We start from the raw sequence: 19871 nt of genomic DNA, 5'->3' as shown, positions 1-19871 counted from the left end.
CCAAACCTGTATATATTTCTTTGTTCAACTGAATACAAAGGAAGATATTTTGAAGAATATGGGTAACCAAACAGTTGTGGGACACCATTGACTTCCATAATATGGAAAGAAAAATGTTCCCCACAAAAGTCAATGGTTCCCCACAGCTGTCTGGCTACAAACATTGTTCAAAATATCTTCCTTAGTGTTCAGCAGAACAAAGAAATTCATATAAATGCTTTAAAGTATTGTTCGTTGTTAGCTAATGTGAACTAATGTTAACAAGTGGAATCTTATAAGAAAGTGTTACCAAAATATAGAGGATGAGTAAATTCTGACAGAATTGTCATGTTTAGGTGAACTATCCCTTTAAGACGACTTCAAACGTCCTCACAAGTTGTTGTTTTTTGGTCACGCTACACTATTAGGACCTTTTCAAAAAAATGTTTGCCCCTGACAAGTATAGAAACATACACTGTACTGTTCCGATTCTTGACCTAAATTGCTGAGGCGAACTGTCACATTCACTTACTCGCACTCCACAAACAGACTCCTTAACTTCTTTTTCCCAATCCTTCTTCCTTCCTTCTATACCACAGAATGTGCTAGAAATTGATTTTCAGATTAACTTCATTTGAGCAACATCAGTATAGATTCCTAAAATCCCAAGAATGATCTTTTTTACTCTTTTAGTGTTTTCTGTACCGCTTTTCAGTTGTGATGCTGAATCAACAGCCCAACGGCAAAAGAAGTCATATTTTACCTGAGTTTGCAGTCTGAATTATATGTGTAATAAAACGAAAGGCTAGAAAATAATGTAAGAAACCGTGTCTTTCGATTGAGATGTCCTTCCATCGTAAATCTAATTCGGGAAACAACTGACTCTTAAGAACCGGTTCTTTTAGTGAATCAAAAGCATACGACACAACTGGAGTAGTCGAATTCACAAACAATTGACTCATATAAACCAGTTCTTTTTACTGAATCAAAAACCAAAATAGTTGGTTCACGAACAAATGATAAGACACGCCTTTAAATGAATCGTTTTAAAACACTGAAGAGATAGTATGCACAGTGCAGTTTGTGCTTGTGTTGATAACACTGATTAAATAGCAGCTGAAAGGCATTTCAGCAGAATCCCATTCATGGACAATTCTAATATGCCCAAATGGAATCAAACTGAATCAAATTAAAATAAGAATAAATCAAAAATCAAATCTCTGGTAGGTGATTTTGGGTTTTTAAATGCCTTTTGATATTTGCTGACAATGAAGGCAAAACCTGACTCATAAACACATTTTCAAGTGCCATCCATTTCAATATTTCATCCATTTCATTTAATTTGATCAGTCATTCTGTCAGGATTGATCAACATGGCTCATCATATGTGTGTGCGATTCCTCGAATCCTTTACTGCCATTGTTATTCTGATCACTGTCATCACTCAGGGAACGCTTGTGCTCATCCGTCTGCACCAAAATGTTCTGATTGGCTAAAGCTGCTAAATGAGTTTCTTCTGATCCAATTGGATCATGTGGGCCAGATGTGCACTGATAAAAACAACTGGCAGAACATACAGGCTGCTGGGAATTTAAGTGTAAAAAAAAAAAAAAAAGAAAAACCTCTCTCTCTCTCTCTCTTTCTCTCGCGCTCATTTACCTTTCTCTTCTCCCTGGTGTTTGTGGTTAGCTTTTGTCTCAGTAAGAAGGGAAAACTTCAGTCTGGGGGCTTTAAAACGTTCAAATATTCATCAAATATAGATCTCTCGGAATCCCTTGCTCCCTTTGCTCTTCGACCGCCTCTTCTTCTGTTTCTGTTTTCTTCTCTTTCCCTCTTTCTATTTCTGTCCCTCTGTTGTTTTTCTGTTCTCTCAAATCTTAAAACAGTCACCATAAAAAAAAGCAATTAATATGGATCAAAACAATACAGCACCATGAAACACAAGACGTCACACGTACGTGCACAATGATGAGGATTCACAGGGTCGTAAAATAATCGCGCAGAGATTTTCGGCATTTGCGTGTGTGTCTGAGAGGCTGTTCTTTGGAGAAACACGGTAAACCCCTGTAAGACCCGTCTGTCCATCTTGTTCTTTCTTCCTCTCCACATCACTCTCTCATCCTCTTTTCCTCTTGAGTTCTCTTCTCTCAGTTTGAGTGACAGTTAGCCATCTGTCTGTGTCCGCTGCCACAGCAATGCCATGGCGATAAGAAGCCCAGAGCTGCTCCGCAGTCAGGTACCCCAAATCCCTCACGCTGACTGACAGCAACATGTGTGTGTGTGTTTACAAGTACAACTCTGCTGTAAGATAGATAGGCCTACTGGAATGACTGCAAATCAAAGAAAATCATGCTTTAAAGCATGGTTCTCAACTGGTTTGACCATAGGACCCACATTTTCCACTGGTCATTATCCTGCGACCGATTGTTTTAGAAATTCCTAAAATTATTCTATAAACTTTTCACTATTATTTTGCCTTTTCCTTACTTTTTTGGAGTGTGTTGCAGGCATCAAAATTGAAATTTCTTTATATTTACAAAACACATAAGTTGGTCAGTGAAAACATTGAAAATCTTTTCTTTGTACTTTTGTAGTTAAATAAAGGTTAAAGAGAATTAACAAACCACAGATTCTTGATTTTAATGCATTTTACAAAATGTCCCAACTTTTCTGGAAATGGGGTTGTTCACAAAATACTAAAACTAAAAAATTAAAACTAAACTTAAAGTTCATTTCAGAATTCAGGTTTCATAAAGATATTCATGTCAGTCGAAACAAAATTATGGTGTTTGAGGAAAAGGGATTTTTCTCCATATAGTGGAGGGATCAACAGGTTGAAGGTCCAAACTGCAGTTCAAGGGGCTCTAAATGATCCCAGCCAAGAAATATGGGTCTTATCTAGCAAAACAATTGGTCATTTTCTAAAAAAAAAAAAAATAATTATATACTTTTTAACCATAAATGCTCATCTTGCACTGCTCTTGAACAAGACTTATTTTTCTTATTTTTTTCACAAAAAATTACCTATCATTTCGCTAGATAAGACCCTTATTTCTTGGCTGGGATCGTGTAGAGCCCTTTGAAGCTGAATTGAAACCATAACCTGTTGATCCCCAGTGAAGTCCACTATATGGAGAAAAATCCTGGAATGTTTTCCTCAAAACCATAATTTCTTTTTGACTTAAGAAATAAAGATATAAACATCTTGGATGACATTACCAGTACATTTTAATTCTGAAGTGAACTAATCCTATAAACTAAAATTCAAAATATTGATAATAGTCTATAAGTAATACTAAAATAGCACTGTTGATATGACACAGACTTACTGTCCTGTACAGTGCAGAAAGTCATCCGGGTGAGTAATTAATGACAATTGCTTAACAAATGATGATCATTTTCATTTTGGGGTGAACTATCCCTTTAAGAGTATGTGTGTAAACACTGTTATTAGTGACCTAAGGGCATCTTCGTGACCCATGTGATAATTAGACAACGAGATTGGAGCAGCCATAATGACCTGTCAATGCTCTCTTCCACATAAACACACTCATTCTCTCTCTTTCTCTCTCTCTATTTCATGAATCATTCCTGTTCCAGCTCATTTGAGCTAGGCTGAATAAATTAGCGCATGTTAAGGTAGGTTAATTAATACCATTCTCCCTAAGGTCCAAATCTCTAATGTACACATACCCTTACACACACACATATGCACCAACACATGGGCATGAAGATGTCAGAAGCCATCAAATGTGCACTCTGGTGTAAAATAGAACATCAGCCGTTCATGACAGATGCACACACAACTATTTTTAACACGAATGCACACACATGAACACTAGATTAAATGTTCAATGACCCTTAAAATCACTTTTCTCCTTTTTTCCATGTGGACGCTGGTTTGATGGTTTCTCTCGATCTTTCTCCATCTTGCGTGAGTGTGTGTGTGTGTGCCTTTGACCTTGCATTTGAGGACTCATAGACTGGCACAGCCTGTTGATCGATTTGTCGGGCCTGTTGGAGCAATGATAAAGCCTACAGTGTCTGTGCGTGTGTGTGTGTGTGTCAGTGACACCTACGTTAAGGCTTAACAGTGCACAGAAGAGCTCCGGACTCTGCCTGTGACCACATACCAGAAATCTCACACTTGTTTGCCCATTAAGGAGCCAGTGGAAGGAGCTTGATTCTTATCACAGAGACACAGTGTCTGTGAGACCTGTAACTGCTAAAATTAGACATTACACCTTCACACATACTTCGCACATGTCATAAAAACAAACACAAAAATATAACCTCAGGCTCCTGAGCACCAACTATTTATTACCTCCCATATTTTAAATGCCGTTCGTTTTAAAAAATATGAATACAATTTGACTGACAACTGACCCCAATCTGACATATAAAGCCATCAAATCTCTTCTGTCTTATGCATTTTTTCCCCATCCTTTCTGTCACTCTCTCTCTTTCTTTTTCTTTATGTGAATAAGGGCTCACACACTTTTTAGCCAATCAAATTCCATGATTTGTCCATGATTTTTCTAGAATTATGTTTTTAAATCATATTATAGAAATTGCTGGGAGAGATTTCCATACATCAGGTACTTGGAATTAATATATTTAGAGAAATTAAGATCATTAAGATTTTTTTTAAAAGAAATTATTACTTTTATTCAGCAAGGATGAATTAAATTGATCAAGATTGACAGTAAAAAAAATTATAGTGTTACAAAAGAAATTAGGTTCTTTTCACCTTTCTATTAATCAAAGTCAAACAAATTTCCACAAAAATATGAAGCAGCTCAACTGTTTTCAACAATGAAAATCAGAAATGTTTCTTGAGCAGCAAATCAGCATATTAGAATGATTTCTAAATGATCATGTGACATTGAAGACTTGAGTAATAAGCAAAACAGTAATAAATTACATTTGAAAAATTATTAAAACATATTTTCTCAGTATTACTTTTTTTACTGTATATTTGATCAAATAAATAGTCTTTTTGAGCATAAGAGATTTCTTATATATATATATATAAAAACTTACTGACCCCAAACTTTTTAAAAGTAGTATGTATTCAAAAATTTGACTCTATTTACTTTGTTAGCACATATGGTTTTATTCTGCATGATTCACTGGTACACACCAGGGTCATACTAATGTCCAATTTCATAATCCAATCAATTCCTGCTGGATAAAATTGAGCCCAGTCCTACATTTTTTCCAGCTGAATATCCTTTTTGGAACGATATCAGATTATGGATGTAAAATGTTGGTTGAAAATGCAGTTTCAGGTTTCGTGATAACAACTATACTTTTCAGTGTCCAAATGTGTCAAAAACTCCTGAGATTTGAGTGTGTTTAAACTGGAGATTTAGGAACACTAAACTAAAGTTCCATGACTTTTCCATAAAGATTAGAATCACATTTCCATGACTTTTCCAGATTGGAAAAACTTTTAAAATTCCCTTCCATTTGCAGGTTTTCCGTGACTGTGGGAATGGATTCCAAAAACACACCCACTGGGTGTTTTGGGTCTGAGCGTGTTGGGGCATCACTTTCCTTTGTCAAATCTACTTTCTGAAATGTTGATATTGACGGGCTTCCGTTTGCGCTGACCACATTCCCTCCACGCTACTGTGCACTGTTTTAAAAACAACCCCCAGTAACATGACCCAACACGAGATGGCTCCATTTGATAAAGTCACAATCAGCCGAATCCCATCAGAAGATTGTGACTTCATTGAGAACCCACAAGCCTAAACTAAAAACAAATCAAAATAAACGCAGTGATGAAATACCATCATGCCAAAATACCATGAACACACAAAGTGCAAGCCTATTACAAACAAAAGATCTTTTATACAACTAAATGTTGTTGGTTGAAATGATCAAACGTTTTTGACGTGTCTACAAACACACTTTGATTCAAAACCGCACACATGTGCTCACTCACCGATGATGAAGTAGTCCTGATTGGTTTTGAATTCGTGGCCCCACAGGTTGGGCGAGTACTCCTGAAACTTGATGGTGAAACGCATGTCACTGTTGGGCTTATCGCAGGTGAGAAGCAGGTTTGGGGCTCCGGTCACTTCACACCTGTCTGCCTGGTCCCGTGAAGACACCAGGTACAGTTTATAGTACTCATACTCGGCAGGGGCACGGGGACCGGGCGGCTCAGACGCTGGGCAAATGAGGTCCAGACGATCCCCGATCTGAGGGTACAGGACATAACCCTTATCATCACTAAACCTGCAGGAGGAGGACAAAAGTGAAAGAGAGAATTTAATGTCATGTTATTAGAAACTCATAAATCATATAAAAAATGGCATGGCTAAAAACAAATAAATAATTAATAATAATAATAACAATTATAAATACCATAATTTTAATACCATTCACTGTCAGTAAATCAAACCAGTGACTAAACGGTCAACTTCATGTTGTTTCTCTTAGTAGGATGAAAATTATCTGTTATTTAAACGGTGATTAAATTATATATGGAAAGCGATCAAAGCAATCGCTGGAGCTGTCAATCAAGTAGCATGAGTTTATCAGTGACTGAGTTCTGGATTCTCGCCAAAACTCTCATTAGAATCAACAAATCTCTTATTTACTTTGTGTTTGCACTGTTAGTTAGGATGAAAGTATTCGCGATTCATGCACTCGACATGTCTGTGATCGGCAACATGCTCATCACTGCAACCTTTCATGCCACAATCTCAATACAATGTCATAGATTTAAATATAAACATCACTTTTCACATTTAGTAAACCTTGAGAACTGTAATGGTAAAAACGTGCTAAAAGTTTTCGAGAGTTCCACATGTAATCCTTAGCTATTTCCATATGCAAAGATGTTAGCCAATCACAGCAATGGGCGTTTACACTGAAGTCTCACAGCAGACACTCCCCTTAAATCAGAGCGTTTAAATCTATGGGCTAATGTCAGGGAAGGAAAAATGCTTTTTATTTCTAAATTATGACAATTTTTGATGTAAAAATCAACTAGTGTAAAAAAACTTGAACGTTGGTTTATAAAAAAATTTTATAAACCTTTTATAAACTTTTCATTGCTAGTTCATGTTAGCTCAGGGGCCCGTTCTTCGTACGTCGCTAACTCAGTTAGCTGGATTTGATTATTGGCGATTTGGCATGATCTTGGATTGTTTGGTTCTTCGACGCTCATCCTGGACTTGCTGTCATAGCAACAGGTGCGCAAACTTAAACCTGCTCGGGAGCAGGCTTATTTCATGTAAACAGGATTAGATTGCATCTTTTTAAGCGGAGGTGATGTTTAAAGTCTGTCCCAGCCTCTGCTACTTTCCCACAAGAGTACCCTAATGTAAACCAGGGTCAATAATAATGATTTAAAAATAAATTTGCAAATAACACTATAATGCCGTGTAGTGTCATAATATAGACGCCGACAGTTTTACTCTGTGAGAGATTCATTCGTGAGGGAATAATTACGTAATATTTTTAATTGGAGTTTTACACACATGATGTACAGATGTCTATGCCATACATGCATTTGAACGATTTGAACCGCGACATATATTATGGGAGTGGCTTGATGAAGCGCAGGAGATGCAGATAACTTGATCTTGACCCTTAAGAAACTTTAATTAATGCTGTCAAATATGCTTCAAAGGTAAATTAGTTGCTAATTACAACATTGAAATAAAAAATTGAATGTACAAATAATAAAAATTGTGAATATAGCCTAAATAATTGGGTAATCATGTAAAAAAAAAAATAGTGCACATTTCATTTATCTAACATTTATGTCGTTCTTCTGTCATTTATTCGCTTGGCTGTTTCCTTATAAATGTCTAGAAATTCGTCCAGTTTTTCGTCAGGTGTCTTTTCTCATTCAATGATGTCATTACGTTGCCGTCTTGACTCCAGCCAATCGCTGCATTGCTGATCAATGTTTCTACTATCGATACATATCCCCTTTTAAGCCAACACATGAACGCGCAATTATCTCAGATAACTTAATCCAGCGATAATAATCATACACAACAGGTGTGTTTGAAGAACCCAATTAGCTGGATCATGATTAGCACGATGATATCATCTTGGATGTGTCATTTGATCTCGGATGTAATAAGCAATGTACGAAGAACGGGCCCCAGGTCTATTAATAATAATACAAACATATACAACTTTAAATTTTGCTAATGTATCAGTAAATGTTGAAATTAACAATTAATAAATGCTTTAGAGACATGTCTCATTACTGAAATAAAATGGCATGCAAACATGTCACAAAATATACATTTAGTTATAAATACTAAGTGTTTAAAACACGATATACAATAATAATGTTGATATTTTTCGCCTTTGTTTGTGGCAGAGCAAGCCTGCAAGAATCTGTCCATTATAAGTAGGATCAGCAAAAGGGGCACGGGTACATCATAGTGTAGGAATGCCTGGTTTGATATGCCGCTATAACCTCTGCCTCCAGGACATTGGCTGACAGAACCACACACTTCTCATGGAAACGTCTGTGGGTATGCTGGCTGCCTCAGGAACCGGCTGGCATTTACAGGAGCAGGTGTGAATGCAACCACACTCCACATTCTCACTGTGTTTCTTTCTATTCAATAAATCACCTTCTCTACAAGTAGAAACCCATCCTCTTCTTTTACACTTCATTCATCTACACTGCTCGTCTCTCTTCCTGTTTATTCAAAGCCCTAATGAAAGTGCTCTCTTCCGCTGTGTAAATCATATGAAGGTGCTGCGACTTCAAGGCTTAAGACGACTGCATTTTCAGGAGTATGATATTCGGTTCTTGTATCTTCAACAAGTGACTCTAATGAGAATGAATAGGCTAGTCTGGATCCAAATCCCACCCCGAGACGCTTGTTTCCAAAGAAAACCGTGTCAGATCAAAGCACAGCAGAGGACGAGTCTAGAGCTTCCAATTTCCAGGAGAATTAGACTGTTGTGCAATCTCAGGGAGTTTCCTTTGAATTCCTTCTATGTAAACAAATGACTAAACGACTTGCAGACGCTAATTACCATTTTATCATCATCTCTAAACAGCCAGCCACACCAACGGCTATTTACATGTAAACTAATTAAGGCAGTTGGGCTTTGGTTTTTTTTTTTTATGGGCTTCATGTTTACATGTGAAAAGAAATGCAAAAATATTTTAACGTAATGACGGGTGTATCCCATTTATTATTCACATACATTATCATTGCATGCTAACCCAGGGCATGTTTATTAAAGCTAGTCACTCTTTCTCTAAAGAAACAAAAGGAGAGTGTGTGAAATCGTGTGTGAGGGGAAAAGGCTTGTGTGTGTGTGTGGCATTCCTAAGGGAGAAGAGTTTCCTGTCCTTGTCACACAGGTTAGGAAGGTTATCAGTAGCTCTTACAGTGAAGAGAACAGACACTCAACACACACTTCACGTACTACAATTAGACTGACCGATAGCCACACACACACACACATATGACTTTAAAGGAATGTTCTTGGGTTCAAAACAACTTTAGTATTTGTGGCATAGAAAATACTGGACTATTTGTTCTTTTCACTTAACTTGTATTTACAGTAACAAACAGTACACAGCCAGTCAAAAGTTTGGGTTTTGTAAGATTTTTGTTAATGTTTTTGAAATGCTCACCAAGGCTGCATGCATTTGATCAAAAATACAGTAATATTTGTAAATATTATTACAAATTAAAAACTGTTTTCTATTTTAAAACACTTTAAAATATTATTTATTCCTGTGCTATGAAGATGAATTTTCAGCATCATGTCACATGATCCTTCAGAAATCATTCAAATATGCTGATTTGCTGCTCAAGAAACTTTTCTTATGATTATCAATGTTGAAAACTGTCGCTTCACATTTTTGTGGAAACCGTGATGCATTTAAGGATTCTTCTGATCAAGTCAAAAGAACAGGATTTATTTGAAATGAGTCTTTTGCAACATAAATGTCTTATAATTTTTAATCAATTCAGTGCGGCTTTACTGAATATAAGTATTAGCTTCTTTCAAAAAATAAAAAACCTTACTGACACTAAACTTTCGAACTGTGTGTACTGACAAGGAAAGTAAACCGGGCCAGTTTTACAGAACGTTTTAAAAACAGAATGTGTTTTGTTTTATTAAAGCACTTCAGTAAAAATTGATTAACTGCATTTTCTATGCAGATGAATTCCTGGTTAAGGATTAGCAATGTAAATCTTGTGTTTCCTTTCAGTTTGTTGTAAATAGCCTTTTATGGTGCATTTAATTCATGTTGGAATGATCAGATTTACTAGTTGACATAAGCATCAATACAAAATCGATACAAGTGGGAAACTTGGGACTTTCTTTAAAGCTCAGACTTTTAGAGCTGTCATGATGTGTCATTTCAAGAATCGCAACATTTGAGATTATTTTGAGTGTATTTGACTGTTTAAGTGCAATAAGCAGCGAAAAAGAACTCAATTTAGTACTGAGAGGCAGCTTTATGTGCGCGCACTTTGAGTGCGAGCATAAAATCTGCTGGAATGAGTAAAATTACGTGCAATACGATGAACAATATTCATCCAAAGCAAATGAAACAAATGAGTGAGGGGAGGCGGGTTTGTGTGTCAACTCATTGTCGGAAAGATGAAAGAGCGAGAAAGAGCAGCTACATCGTGTATCTATTCTGCAGAAAATTAGCATTTCGGATATTCAGATATTTCGGTATTGATATGTATAGAAAAATCAATATTTTTGACAACACTACATTGCACTTAGTTTATTATTTTAGATGCCTTTCTAAAAGACTACAATTGAAAAATGTATATATTATATATAAAATTCAATCCGCCAAAGTGGCTAGTAGGAGTGACCGCGTTACACACCACTGCTGAAATCCACCCGCAATTGTCAGGTTGGTGGATGTTAATATCAAGCCCTGCTTATCACATCATACTACACATTCCCCATCATTCAAGCCAAACTAGAATAATAAAACACAGATAAAGCATCAATTTCACACGTGCCTTCTTTGCTTTTCATTGGGTTGCATTAGCGCTAAAAAGCTAAGGTAAAAATAGAGAGCAAGAGAAATATAATAGTTGTCCTGTTTTTGTTCCATTTTGTTCTGAAACTACTTGAACATAAATCATGTGGTAATGCAATTACGATTTCCAAACTTGTAAGTAGGATCTTTGCAGAAAGACCTGAATGTAGCATTACATCATTCCCTTTTTACCACTGCATGCCTACACGTCTAAAAGTCTTGTGGCTATACTTTCAAAATGGTGTATTTTAATGTTCATTGTGAGTTTTGTTACTGCAACTGCAATATTGGAAAAAAACAACTAATGGATGAGTTAAACTTTTCTGTGGTAACACACAAATGCTGTCGATTGCGCTTAAGTTAATAACTTTTCTTTGTCCTTTAACCCAAAACAAAACACATACATACTGTTGCTAAGGGGTTTTATTTTCAGTTAGACAATACACACACACACACACCGGAAAAACTGATGAACAAAAGTAGCAAAACATCCTGCAGATGCAAACGACATTTTTTGCATAGGTAGATTTTTGTCTGTTGGTTATCGTAGATAGCGTCACAGTAGACTTGATTTGAAGAATAGAAAGAACAGAGACAGACACAGAGAGAGAGAAAGAGAGAGAGTTGTTGCGGATCAGAGGCGAGAATGAAAGGGGTGAATGAAAGATAAAATAGCTTATGAAACCGAGAGGAACAGAGTAAACAGAGACGAAACAATGAGGAAGGGAAAAACAGGTGGACACAGAGAGAGAAGAAAGCAAGCTAGCAGAGGATGCAGGAGATAAGGGAGCCGTTCGCTCAGTACTGGCCGTGTTGTTGACATGGTCACGCTGGTCTGCTTTAACCCACTGAACTCTCTACTGAGACCCAGACACAGAAGTAGAAGAATATTGTCTTTTATCACCACATTCACACCTTCTCTCTTTCCCTCCCTCTCACGCCTTCCGTGTCAGCATGACAGAACACCATTTAGTCAAACTCACACTCACTGCTACCAAACACACAAGTACACACTGCAAAAAAGCTAGATTGCTCACATTATAATCAGAGAAGAGGCCTGAGTCCACATGTTAGTGTTTTTACCTTGTTTGAGTGGTATTGTTAGAGACAATTCAAAGCGAATTGCCTAAAACTCCAATAACTCTCTTGCAAGCCTTGGTAAATTGTTTATTCTTCTTATTAGTAATAATAATCAGAAGAATGTGGCTCATTAGCTCAAATGTACACTGTAAAATCGAACAGTGAAATTAATTAAAACGATTCATTTCACTCAAATATTACTAGAAATTTATCATACATAATAGAACAAATTACATGAACTCAAAATCTGATTATACTAAGCTGATTATATTAACGGGTTACCATCGGGGTAAAGAGTAAGAGCCTTTGGTTACATCAAGGATGGTCTGCAAAACTTTAATACTTAAGGCCTGTTCACACCAAGAGCAATAACTATAATGATAACAATATTAGCGTCCGCACCAGCAGATGATATCTGTCACCTGTTTATTCTAAGCGTGTTGCAGTTTTGATGTCTGCCACTTTAAATGCTTGAGCTCTTTAAAGCAGGACGGATTCTGATTGCCTGTCAACGCTTTTAACTTTCATCAGCTGAAAAAAAAAAAAAAATCACTCTTGAAGTGGTTCCAATGATATTGTTTCTCTGTGCCGTTATCATTGTAGTTCTAGTGTGGAGTGTGATTTTTAGAACTCTATCTTATCATTATCATAGTTATCATCCTTGGTATGAACAGGCCTTTAAGAGGTTGGTGGGTGTCAGTGACACTTTTGATGGAGGTGGTGCTACTAGGGCTTGGGCCCATCATCGCTGCTTGCAGCTATATTCTTTTTTTTTTTTTTTTTTCGACTTCTCAGGCATTTTTGGGGCTCTTAATGTGCACACATTTGCACACATGTCAGAATCCGCAGCCATTAGGGCTGGGCTGAAGCTTTTACCCAGGCGTTGCAAGGTGCCACCTTGAATGGGATCCAAAACTTGGTCCATATATCAGACATACTTGCATATATTAGTATGAAACTTAGTACACATCTAGACCTAATTGGGCTGAAATTAATCTTAACTTAATCTTTGAATTTGTTAACTTAAAAAAATATGTAACTGTTAAATTCAAATGTTTTCAGTTTGGCCAACTTATTAGGGTTTCTGCTTATGCTTGCCGAAGCTAGGCCCATTAATATAAGTTGCGTCACAAATAATGAACTACACATTTTTAGAAAGGAAATGTTATCTTAAGTAGAACACCTAAAAATTTTTTTAAAAAAATGTTAACATCCACCTTGTTTCAGAAGAAAATATGTTGTTTCAAACACCTGATGCGTTGCCGGCAACTTTAGCACTACATTTCTCCATCCTTGCACTATGCATGCTACAAATTATCAAGAAATTGTGCAAGTTCAACTAAAGTAAACTGATCACAGGTGTGCGTACATTGGTTATTTCAAATCGGCTTTGAACGCAGAGCATCTACAAGCGCTATTTTTTTAATAACGATCCCAAATGATTCTATGGAGAATCTTGTTGAAGTTAAAGTCGCAATGTAACAGATGTAGTGACAGATAGTTTCTTCCGTATTGTGAAACACATTCAGTGTGTAACAGATTATAGCAAAAAAAAAAAAAAGTATGGCGCGACTTTGCAGATCTGAATTCGAGGTTTCTGTTGATTGTAAGAAAGGGACAGGTTAATGCAGACAAAATGATTGGGGAGTACAGGAAGAGAAGAAACAAGTCTGTCATTTCACAGGAATGTCGTGTGATGACATTTTGATTAAAAATTATAAGCTCAAAAAAAAAGAAAAAAAAGAAAAAAGAAACATGCATGGATAAAGTGTTCACAATAAGATCGATAAGAAGCATTTAGAAAATTACAATTTCCGCTAGCTAGCTACCTGAATAATAATAATAATAATAATATTAACTTTTTGCAATGCATTAACAAGTCATTTATGTCTTTGTTTGCATACTGGCTCAAATTATGTGTCTAGCCTAGTGGTGTTGTTCTAGAATAGTTGCATATAGACAGCTTTGTTTATTGTAATGGAAACATTGTAGATTTGTAAAAAAAATCAAATAAATAAATAAACTGAAATAAAGAGTCCAACACAACAAACCTTGTGAAAAAACGCTCCTTTCAAACACATGTGTGTGCGCCAGACCCAGTCGCACAGCCTGTGTAATTACATATGTTTCAGCACTGGACCGCATTAGCCTTCGTGATTGAACAACTGTCAGCCGGCAATGTCTAATGAGCAAACTCAGGGTTAAGCAAGCACTCGGCAGATAATTAGAGAACGTTTGCAGAACCTCGCCAAAGAATTTCTGACCCGTGTGTCAAGCTTGAAGGAAAAAAAACTTGAAGGAAAAGGGACACGTATAAAAATGTAGACACAAAGTCAAGTTAGAGTGTGGAATTGAAACAGGATGAAAACACCAGTCTTATACGCACTGAAAGACTTTCATGGAGGAGCTGTGTGAACGTTTGTATTCGCAAAGCTCAACAAAAGCTAACCACACACTCGGGCAGGCCTTCAAAGCGCAGATTAAAGTGAAATTATATCGACATCTCTGTTTACTCTAAATATAAACATGATAATACACTCCTCCAACCATTCCTTCTCATCCCAAACACTCATCATTCCTGTTTTGCTCTCTCTCCCACCCTCCCTCGGTTTCTCTCCCTTTCTCTCCCGCTCTGGAACAAAGGTGGCATTCATGGTCACACATTGAAACAAGGAGTGGGGGGATGGAGGGGGGTTAGAGGTGACAGGAGTGTGAGCGCGCCGGGCTCGTTTATGAGGGCAGAAACATCATTTTGTCAAACTTCACCGACGCCCTTCCCTGACCCTGACAGCTCTTGAAAAGAGCCGAGTGTTAGTTTCACCCCATCCCGCCCCTGACAGCACTGACCCTCAAGCCTCAACCCCTCCACCCAAACCCACCTTCCCTTGTCCATAAACCCCTCCACCGTCCTCTTGTTCGTCAGTCTTGCATTACAAAGATTCCACACGAGAAACTCGAGCTGTGTCCAAAAACAAGCTCGGGGCACAGGTGCAGTGAGGTGGACCTTTGTGTGTGTGTGTGTGTGTGTGTGTGTGTGTGTGTGTGTGTGTGTGTGTGTGTGTGTGTGTGTGTGTGTGTGTGTGTGTGTGTGTGTGTGTGTGTGTGTGTGTGTGTGTGTGTGTGTGTGTGTGTGTGTGTGTGTGTGTGTGTGTGTGTGTGTGTGTGTGTGTGTGTGTGTGTGCAAAAAAAAAGGAATTTCAGAGATGGCCGAGAATCTTTCACATGATAAATGCAGGGGTTTCAACACACCCTAGATGAGGACATCAGCCACAGATTTGGCGTGAATATGTACTGTGTCTACAAGTACATTAATAACGCATATCGCAAATAAAATCAGTGATAAAAGAAACTCGATTTTTAAAGAGAAGAAAATGAGTGGAGGTTGCCAAAATGTTGCTCTGCAGTTGCTAAAGTGTTTTGGGTGGTTTTATCATGTTGCTATGCGGTTATTAGGGAGTTCTAGATGTTTTTTATTAGCCCAAGACCCCAAGTCTATGAGATTCTATGAGATTATGGGATTTGCTCATCCTCCAAGCGAAAAACTTAATAGATACATACATACATACATAAAAAGCAATATGAGACTTTTTCATTGCACGTTTTATTTTCTACCAGGCGTAAATCTACAATAATAAAATTCAATTAAATAAAACAATTCAATTAAATAAAAAGCACTCTCCTCACCAACATTGAACAAATGGCACAGAATGAGTTAGTGCTGAGCTTTAATGCTTATGGTTAAAGATTTGCTTCACTCTCTAATCCTAAGTATGAGCAATAGCATGCCTCCTTTAGCAAACACCACTACAAATGTTCTCCTGCAGGCTCAACAACTAGCCAAAAAAAGCTTTCCAGATTCAAGAATTAGATCTAAGTAGGTGATTACATGTGATAACAAGCTATCGAGCTAACACCAGCTGAAATCCTTCAGTTCGAATCACCTTGATATGCAGTGAGAATGACTTTTGACTTCTGCAATTCCCACTTCATTTTCAGCTTCTATTCCACCTCACTAAGCTGATTTTACCTCCAAGCATGCATTGATCTCATCAGGAGCAGTGCCATGGAGGGGCTGGAGTCACGGCTGGTGTCCAGCAGACCAGCGGTGGGCCGGAGATATCAGCCCTCTCAGAGGAACAGTAAATCTCCCATCTCGCTTTCTCTATTTTCTCTTCATGGCTATATCGTCAGCTTCCAGGGCCCGATTAAACCCTGTCCTTGGTCTCCAGTGACCAGGCTAAACAACACCTACCGGTTAGACACATGAGCCCTTATCACATCACCAAGAGGCCAGCAAAACAGAGAGAGGAAAAGTGAGTGAGTGAGAAAGAATCTAGGTATTAAAAATAACAATGTATTATAAACTTTAAAACTTGTCAACTGATATACAGACAGACAGACAGACAGACAGACAGACAGACAGACAGACAGACAGACAGACAGACAGACAGACAGACAGACAGACAGACAGACAGACAGACAGACAGACAGACAGACAGACAGACAGACAGACAGACAGACAGACAGACAGACAGATAGATAGATAGATAGATAGATAGATAGATAGATAGATAGATAGAACTATGGATGAAAAATGGATGGAATGAAAGACAGACAGACAGACAGACAGACAGACAGACAGACAGACAGACAGACAGACAGACAGACAGACAGACAGACAGACAGACAGACAGACAGATAGATAGATAGATAGATAGATAGATAGATAGATAGATAGATAGATAGATAGATAGATAGAACTATGGATGAAAAATGGATGGAATGAAAAAATGAACGATTGATAGATGGATAGATGGAAAGAATGGGCGATGGATGGATGATATAATGAATGATGGATAGATAGAAAGAACGAACAATAGATAGATAGATAGAACTGAAAAATGTGATGAAAATCATGGATGATAAATGGATGGAATGAAATTAAATCAACTTTCACTGTTGTAGTTTCACTCAAACCACCCTTGTTCACATTACTTAAAAAAACTCATGTAACTACATGAACGTAATTTAAATGAATATAAAAAAAAGAGTATTGTCAGCTTTACTTAGTAAGTGTTTGTTCAGTCAACTTAACATTGCTGAGTGAAACGCACAAATTAATGTTGACATAACTAACTGGGCAGTGTATCTGTAGTTCCCAGCATGCTTTGCAAGGGACTGCATTAGGAAATTTAGGTATTAAAGTGTTATTTTGTGTGTTTTTTCAGTAAAGGGAAATATATTGTTAGTTAGTGTTTAATGTTCAGTTATGTTGGACATTTAGAGTAGTTTCTGTAACGTTTTTGAATTTTGTGATTACCATTATGCAGAAGAGTGTCGCCTATGTTTAGCCTGTGCGCACTCATAAACCCATGTTTAGGAGGGAATTCCTACTCTCAATTCAATTGAGTTTGTTCAATGAGTTATTTTGTGAGTGCATTTTGTAGAGAAAATAGTTTATTTAATAAGGTAAATTAAGTCAATAAATGTGTTCACCTTATGTAATAAACATAACATTATTAAGTAAACCGCACATATGAATATTTTGTAACAGTGACATTCAAATGATTTGTGTTTACTCAAAGAAATATTGTCAGCTGTACTTAAAATTCTTTTGTTCATACAACTAAATTTTTATTTGTACAAATTACTCAATATAGTTGCGTGGAACCACTTGACACTTCTCTTTAAGTAAATCCAACAATTCATTTTTTTGAGTGATGGATAGATGGAAAGAATGGGTGATGGATGGATGGATGGAAAGAATGAATGATGGATAGATAGAAAGAACGAACAATAGATTGATGGATGGATGGATGGGATGGATGGATGGATGGAAAGAATGAATGATGGATAGATAGAAAGAACGAACAATAGATTGATGGATGGATGGATGGGATGGATGGGATGGATGGATGGATGGATGGATGGATGGATGGATGGATGGATGGATGGATGGATGGATGGATGGATGGATGGAAAAAATTATGATAGATGGAGGATGGATTGAAAAAAGAACGATAGATAGATAGATAGATAGATAGAACAGATGGATGGATGGAAAGTATGAATGATGGATAGATAGAAAGAACGAATGATAGATTGATGAATGGATGGATGGATGAACAATAAATAGAGAGAGAGAGAGAGAGAGAGAGAGAGAGAGAGAGAGAACAAGCCTAAAATGACATGCAATGAAATGCAGACCTTTTATTTACACCGTCTTCACCTGCATTTTCTGATCAATTATACAGTGAGCAAAACTTAATCTGCTCCCAAGGCCCCCAAACATTCGGTAGTCCGAAGTTTGCCTAAATATTTCAGACCAAAACAGAACCTTTGCGACGTTAAGGATGTTTATTTAGATCAACTGTCACAGAGCAGCCACAGTCCCATCAGAACACACAAATATTTAACCATCTTTCTTTCAATTCAAATGAACTATGTGCAAACACCACACACAACATAAAAAAAGATTACAAAAGTACACGCAGAGACTAAAAATGAGGTCGCATTACGTCGATTATCATCTAACATCCACAGACAATTACGTCGTGCAAAATGTTCTGTGATTGTTTAGCTACAGATATTTAATGACAGCTAAAGGGCAGTATGTAAATATGGCGCAGTACACCGTGATGTTGGTACAACGTAACATAATTGACAGACAATGAGCAGATCACATGTGGCTAATTATCACATGACCTCGGCAGACAAACTCTGAAAATGATGGAAATGAGGACAACGAAAACAGGTGAAAGATAAAAGGGGAGGAGAGGAGGGTGAAGGAAAGAAGGAGAGAGCGAGAGGCTGCTGTGAAGAAAGAGAGAGCTGGAGGCACTGCTGGAATGTTTGTGGTGAGAGGAACAGCGGGCGTAATGGCTTCCATATGGCCACTCCTGGCGGGAGAGAGAAAGCGAGGAGAATTACAGAGGGAAACAAAAGAAAAGGATCGAAAATTAAGTTAACATTACGGAAAAAGAGGCTTTATGGAGGGGAAAACTGGAAGAAGATGCAAATGGAAGACATGAAGTTTACTGCCAAAAAATGTTTTGTTTTACGTTTTCCACTAAATTCATCTAAACATCCTCATGACAAGATCAATTTACCTCAGACGCAAAACCACATAAAAATATTTAAGACTTGTGTTCAGATAATGTTTTAATGTCACAAACAGGGTTATGATTGCTAACTAAAACCATAAAAAACTCAAATAAATAAAACCATTTTTTAAAAACCATTTAAAAAAAAATAATTTTCATTTAGCTTAAGTTGAAGCAGGCTACTAAAATACTACAACTTAAAAAACTACAACTATAGACATTTTAAAAAGTGACAAAAACCCAACCTAATTTAATTTAAAATTCAAATAAAAAAATAAAATGTCGCAATATAACGGAAGTAGCATCAGATCTTTTCTTCCGTTTTGTGGCGTAAAAAGGATTATTAATGGAAAATGTGGGGCAGGAACTTGGTTCTCTTCACTGGCTGTTGAACAGACCTTTCACTGGAAAGATGAGTTATGACATTTTGAAGAAATATTACAAGGGGGAAAAAAAGGTAAAACTAATAATGCATCAATGCAATCAAAAAGATGCATTTAAAAAATGGATAGGGTGAAATGGCCAGAATGGATGGGACATCATAATTAATAATATTGAATGAGTTTGGGGTGGGACTAATTATGTGAACAGTGGTTTGAGGTTTTTTTTTGTAATTCTGTTTGGTGCCATTAGCAGTGCAGAAGCTATGAACTTTACTTTAAAGTGCCCCTGTTATGCTTTTTCAATTA

At 37.1% G+C, this 19871-nt stretch overlaps 1 protein-coding gene across 2 annotated transcripts in view; it reads right to left on the bottom strand.

Moving 5' to 3' along the window:
- Positions 1-19871, bottom strand: part of efnb3b (ephrin-B3b) — a 98297-nt gene that overhangs the window by 31849 nt on the left and 46577 nt on the right. Inside the window, exons 1-2 of one of the 2 annotated variants that reach the window (XM_067401775.1) lie at positions 16107-16152; positions 5933-6228 (exon numbers count right to left, since the gene is read on the bottom strand). In XM_067401775.1, the coding sequence (XP_067257876.1) occupies positions 5933-6228; positions 16107-16144 (334 nt within the window). In that variant the 5' untranslated portion in view covers positions 16145-16152. Of the gene's footprint in view, positions 1-5932; positions 6229-16106; positions 16153-19871 lie in introns of those variants that run through there. The other variant, XM_067401773.1, reaches the window with a different exon arrangement.

This window comes from Chanodichthys erythropterus, chromosome 11, assembly GCF_024489055.1.
Source record: "Chanodichthys erythropterus isolate Z2021 chromosome 11, ASM2448905v1, whole genome shotgun sequence".
NCBI classification, from domain to species: domain Eukaryota; kingdom Metazoa; phylum Chordata; class Actinopteri; order Cypriniformes; family Xenocyprididae; genus Chanodichthys; species Chanodichthys erythropterus.
Note: the sequence above shows the minus strand (reverse complement) of the source record. Positions and strands in the feature narration are given on the sequence as shown.